This window comes from Xyrauchen texanus, chromosome 10 (genome assembly GCF_025860055.1).
Source record: "Xyrauchen texanus isolate HMW12.3.18 chromosome 10, RBS_HiC_50CHRs, whole genome shotgun sequence".
NCBI lineage: Eukaryota > Metazoa > Chordata > Actinopteri > Cypriniformes > Catostomidae > Xyrauchen > Xyrauchen texanus.
In genome coordinates, this window is record NC_068285.1 from 4,862,477 (window position 1) to 4,868,683 (window position 6,207).

At 44.0% G+C, this 6,207-nt stretch overlaps 1 protein-coding gene and 1 long non-coding RNA gene across 2 annotated transcripts in view; one reads left to right on the forward strand and one right to left on the reverse strand.

Annotated features, from left to right (window-relative positions):
* LOC127650376 (A-kinase anchor protein 9-like) overlaps positions 1-5,032 on the forward strand; it is a 112,301-nt gene extending 107,269 nt beyond the window's left edge. Inside the window, 3 exon segments of the mRNA XM_052135751.1 lie at positions 87-216; positions 3,898-4,031; positions 4,397-5,032. Of these exon segments, the coding sequence (XP_051991711.1) occupies positions 87-216; positions 3,898-4,031; positions 4,397-4,440 (308 nt within the window). The 3' untranslated portion in view covers positions 4,441-5,032.
* On the reverse strand, positions 813-2,558 carry LOC127650486 (uncharacterized). Its single transcript, XR_007971457.1, has 3 exons — positions 2,221-2,558; positions 1,762-1,852; positions 813-842 (listed from the first exon to the last, which is right to left on the reverse strand). It is a non-coding gene; the product is annotated as an uncharacterized LOC127650486 (long non-coding RNA).
* Positions 5,033-6,207: the final 1,175 nt, after the last annotated feature.

Sequence of the window (6,207 nt, forward strand, 5' to 3'; positions counted from 1 at the left end):
GAAATGTGCTCCCATAGATTAGAAACAGGCACATCAAACATACCAGTTTAATCCTGAACATTCGCGTGTGTGTGTGTGTGTGTAAGGTTCTGATGTAAGAAACGAATCTTCATACCTGCACCCAGAAAGTGTGGAGGTGTTCAGAGAGAGACAAGCGACCAGCCGCGGTCGAACGGGACGGGACTCTCCTCGCTCGACAGCATCAGTCCAACACAGGTACAACTATGATCACGGTTACTTTATATCCACTGTTGGGTAATGAATTACATGTCATCTGGATTACGTAACTAGATGACAAAAATCAAGTACTTGTAATCAGATTACATTTAATAAAAAAAAAAAATACATTATCACATTTCAGAAGTAATCTACCCCACACTGTTAATATCTGAACTTAAAATTGGTGTCCACATATGTGGACAGCAGGACTAAGTTGTAGGATGCTCCCTTGCTCCCTATTTAGTGCATGTCTTAACCTCCAGTGTGCTGTCTGTCTGCACTGGTCTCAGAACAGTTATAGAGAGCTATAGGATGCTCCCTTGCTCCCTATTTAGTGCATGACTTAACCTCCAGTGTGCTGTCTGTCTGCACTGGTCTCAGAACAGTTATAGGAGAGCTATAGAATGCTCCCTTGCTCCCTATTTAGTGCATGACTTAACCTCCAGTGTGCTGTCTGTCTGCACTGGTCTCAGAACAGTTATAGAGAGCTATAGGATGCTCCCTTGCTCCCTATTTAGTGCATGACTTAACCTCCAGTGTGCTGTCTGTCTGCACTGGTCTCAGAACAGTTACAGGAGAGCTATAGGATGCTCCCTTGCTCCCTATTTAGTGCATGACTTGACCTCCAGTGTGCTGTCTGTCTGCACTGGTCTCAGAACAGTTATAGGAGAGTTATAGGATGCTCCCTTGCTCCCTATTTAGTGCATGTCTTAACCTCCAGTGTGCTGTCTGTCTGCACTGGTCTCAGAACAGTTATAGCAGAGCTATAGAATGCTCCCTTGCTCCCTATTTAGTGCATGACTTGACCTCCAGTGTGCTGTCTGTCTGCACTGGTCTCACAACAGTTATAGGAGAGTTATAGGATGCTCCCTTGCTCCCTATTTAGTGCAAGACTTAACCTCCAGTGTGCTGTCTGTCTGCACTGGTCTCAGAACAGTTATAGGAGAGCTATAGGATGCTCCCTTGCTCCCTATTTAGTGCATGACTTAACCTCCAGTGTGCTGTCTGTCTGCACTGGTCTCAGAACAGTTATAGGAGAGCTATAGGATGCTCCCTTGCTCCCTATTTAGTGCAAGACTTAACCTCCAGTGTGCTGTCTGTCTGCACTGGTCTCACAACAGTTATAGAGAGCTATAGGATGCTCCCTTGCTTCCTATTTAGTGCATGTCTTAACCTCCAGTGTGCTGTCTGTCTGCACTGGTCTCAGAACAGTTATAGCAGAGCTATAGGATGCTCCCTTGCTCCCTATTTAGTGCATGACTTGACCTCCAGTGTGCTGTCTGTCTGCACTGGTCTCACAACAGTTATAGGAGAGTTATAGGATGCTCCCTTGCTCCCTATTTAGTGCACGACTTAACCTCCAGTGTGCTGTCTGTCTGCACTGGTCTCAGAACAGTTATAGGAGAGCTATAGGATGCTCCCTTGCTCCCTATTTAGTGCACGACTTAACCTCCAGTGTGCTGTCTGTCTGCTCTGGTCTCAGAACAGTTATAGGAGAGCTATAGGATGCTCCCGTGCTCCCTATTTAATGCACGACTTCACCTCCAGTGTGCTGTCTGTCTGCACTGGTCTCAGAACAGTTATAGAGCGCTATAGGATGCTCCCTTGCTCCCTATTTAGTGCATGACTTGACCTCCAGTGTGCTGTCTGTCTGCACTGGTCTCAGAACAGTTATAGCAGAGCTATAGGATGCTCCCTTGCTCCCTATTTAGTGCATGACTTGACCTCCAGTGTGCTGTCTGTCTGCTCTGGTCTCAGAACAGTTATAGCAGAGCTATAGAATGCTCCCTTGCTCCCTATTTAGTGCAAGACTTAACCTCCAGTGTGCTGTCTGTCTGCACTGGTCTCAGAACAGTTATAGGAGAGCTATAGGATGCTCCCTTGCTCCCTATTTAGTGCATGTCTTAACCTCCAGTGTGCTGTCTGTCTGCACTGGTCTCAGAACAGTTATAGGAGAGCTATAGGATGCTCCCTTGCTCCCTATTTAATGCATGACTTCACCTCCAGTGTGCTGTCTGTCTGCACTGGTCTCAGAACAGTTATAGAGAGCTATAGGATGCTCCCTTGCTCCCTATTTAGTGCATGACTTAACCTCCAGTGTGCTGTCTGTCTGCACTGGTCTCAGAACAGTTATAGGAGAGCTATAGAATGCTCCCTTGCTCCCTATTTAGTGCATGACTTAACCTCCAGTGTGCTGTCTGTCTGCACTGGTCTCAGAACAGTTATAGAGAGCTATAGGATGCTCCCTTGCTCCCTATTTAGTGCATGACTTAACCTCCAGTGTGCTGTCTGTCTGCACTGGTCTCAGAACAGTTATAGGAGAGTTATAGGATGCTCCCTTGCTCCCTATTTAGTGCATGTCTTAACCTCCAGTGTGCTGTCTGTCTGCACTGGTCTCAGAACAGTTATAGCAGAGCTATAGGATGCTCCCTTGCTCCCTATTTAGTGCATGACTTGACCTCCAGTGTGCTGTCTGTCTGCACTGGTCTCACAACAGTTATAGGAGAGTTATAGGATGCTCCCTTGCTCCCTATTTAGTGCAAGACTTAACCTCCAGTGTGCTGTCTGTCTGCACTGGTCTCAGAACAGTTATAGGAGAGCTATAGGATGCTCCCTTGCTCCCTATTTAGTGCATGACTTAACCTCCAGTGTGCTGTCTGTCTGCACTGGTCTCAGAACAGTTATAGGAGAGCTATAGGATGCTCCCTTGCTCCCTATTTAGTGCAAGACTTAACCTCCAGTGTGCTGTCTGTCTGCACTGGTCTCACAACAGTTATAGAGAGCTATAGGATGCTCCCTTGCTTCCTATTTAGTGCATGTCTTAACCTCCAGTGTGCTGTCTGTCTGCACTGGTCTCAGAACAGTTATAGCAGAGCTATAGGATGCTCCCTTGCTCCCTATTTAGTGCATGACTTGACCTCCAGTGTGCTGTCTGTCTGCACTGGTCTCACAACAGTTATAGGAGAGTTATAGGATGCTCCCTTGCTCCCTATTTAGTGCACGACTTAACCTCCAGTGTGCTGTCTGTCTGCACTGGTCTCAGAACAGTTATAGGAGAGTTATAGGATGCTCCCTTGCTCCCTATTTAGTGCACGTCTTAACCTCCAGTGTGCTGTCTGTCTGCACTGGTCTCACAACAGTTATAGGAGAGCTATAGGACGCTCCCTATTTAGTGCATGACTTAACCTCCAGTGTGCTGTCTGTCTGCACTGGTCTCAGAACAGTTATAGGAGAGATATAGGATGCTCCCTTGCTCCCTATTTAGTGCATGACTTAACCTCCAGTGTGCTGTCTGTCTGCACTGGTCTCAGAACAGTTATAGGAGAGATATGTGATGCTCCCTTGCTCCCTATTTAGTGCATGACATAACCTCCAGTGTGCTGTCTGTCTGCACTGGTCTCAGAACAGTTATAGGAGAGCTATAGGATGATCCCTTGCTCCCTATTTAGTGCATGACTTAACCTCCAGTGTGCTGTCTGTCTGCACTGGTCTCAGAACAGTTATAGGAGAGATATAGGATGCTTACATTTGTTACAATGAAGGCCGTTATTATGTTGCAGTTCTTATTAAAGTGGTATTTAATTGACTGTCGGGGCTCTCTCTCTCTCTCTCTCTCTCTCGCTCTCTCTCTCTCCCTCACTCTCTCTCTCTCTCCCTCACTCTCTCTCTGTCTCTCAGGTATCACAGTGTGTCAGGTGACGCTGGAGCTGTACTCTGTTCACACCTGCAGAACTATGATCCGGATCGTGCTCTCACAGACTATATCTCCCGTCTGGAGGCCCTACAGAGGAGACTGGGAAGTGTGCAGACAGGTAACGGTTACATCACAGTCAGGTCTCCACGGTAACAGCAGAACTCCAGCTGATACAATGACAATAGAACTGTGATCAGATGTTGTAATCCGATTACACTGACGTTCCATTACTTGAACACATTTCTACAATAACATGACGAGAAATATAACGAGCTCGCTAACGAGTCGCTGTCAGGGAGAAACCAGGAACATCCGTGAAGTGTTTTTAAAATGTACTTATTCTGTGATTACTTTTTACAATAGTAATCAGATTACAGTTTGACTAACTAATCATTTGTAGAGTACTGTCTTTGATTAGCTTCCCCAACACAAACATCGTAACTGAACCAGCCATAATAATGTAATGCTCGTGTCTCTCCGCAGGTTCCTCCTCATACGCTCAGTTGCACTTTGGAGTCCGAAGATAAAGTTTTTGATTTACATTGAAGCTGGTGTTGCCTTCTCTTGTGCTGAGCTGCTTTTGTATTCTTATTAAATGCGTACAATTCTGTGGGACCAAAAAGACGTTTCTTTGCGCGCGCATGTGTGTGTGTGTGTGTGTGTGTGTGTGTGTGTGTCATCTTATATTCAAGCTTTATGTTTGCAGCACTCAATATCTGTACATTAGTTCTTCTGTACTTGTTGTTAAAGGACACAATCATGTTGTTACTGTATATCTGTGGAATGCTAATTTAAGTTGATTAATTGAATCTGTGTTGGAGATGGTGACCGGGTTGGCTGCTGTCGGACTGATAACACCGCTGCTGCTGTGCGGAGCGACACCTTACGTGCAGAATCAACACTAACAGAAGCTGTGATGAATGTTCTTCAGGCTTTATGAAGCTGCATATGGGACGTCCTGTGCAGTAGCACCATGTTATCAGACGCTCTACACTGTGTTTTATTAGCGCGCTCCCATGAACTGACTACAGAGGACATTTGTAGAAGACATATTTTTGTAAAGGTCGGATCTTTGGGCTATTTTGTCAAAACTGAAATAAAGATTAATATAATATTTGAAAACTGCTTTTGTCTCAGTTTACTTTTTCTGTGTTTATTTACAGGAGATTAACCTCTTAAACTCTGAAGACTGTCTGTCTTATCTGTCTGTCTATCTGTCTTGATAGCTATCTGTCTGTCGTCAGTCTGTTTCTGTCTCTTTGTCTGTTTATCTAATTGGCTATCTGTCTAACTGTCTGTCTGTCTGTCTTTGTAACAGTATGTCTGTCTTATCTGTCTGTCGATCTTTCCATCTGTCTGTCTATCTCTCTTGCATGGCGAAAACATATACAGAGATGTTTATTATAATATCATGGAACTGGATGATTTTATTCCTGTACATTAGGGTGACCAGCCATCCTGTTTTCCGGGGACAGTCCTGGTTTTTGGTGGTCTGTCCCCGACATGAGCGTTCAAAACAGCCGCATAGTGAAATATTACATGGAGCAGCGAAGCGTACCGTGTGCTGTTTATTTTGTCCAGCAGAGGGGGCTGCTCGCCGTAGCAGCTTCAATCGTCTCATTCTCTGATTATTGGTCGGGCCGGTTTTGCCATTTAGAACTGGACCAGACAATTGAAGAGATTATAATCACTGGTATAAGCCTCAAGGTCAGGCACATACTAGCTGTTTATGTTATAAAGTTATATTGTGTATTCTATAACCGGTTATGAATAAGGTGCGGGATTGTATTGAAAGATTGGCATAATGGGGGAATTCCTGCACAGACTATAAGATACTGGTGAAAAGTGGTCAAATTAATCCCCTCAGATGAACAAATAAAATCAATAATTGTATCTTTAATCAGTATTGTGTATATCAGCGCTATTGGGTAGTAGTAATATCACACACTAAAGAAAGTATTTGCTGTTTTAACATGTTCCCAAAAGAAGAATATGACATATGAATATGAAAAATAAATAAAAATGTATATTAAAATATATGCAAAGAACTGTAGAGTTAATCTCAGCATAGATTACATTGTGCCTTGCAGGGAAACAAGTGACTGAAAAGAGCACCATAATGCATAAGACTTCAAATAAATTAAGAAAAACAGGTCCATATGAGATACGCAAACAATAGGTAAAATAGAATTATAATTATTATTATTAGACCACTAAAATGATCAACTTTACCTCCGTGCTACAGTATTCAGAGCATGATATACAACACCGTAAAAATATTTCCATGATTTGTT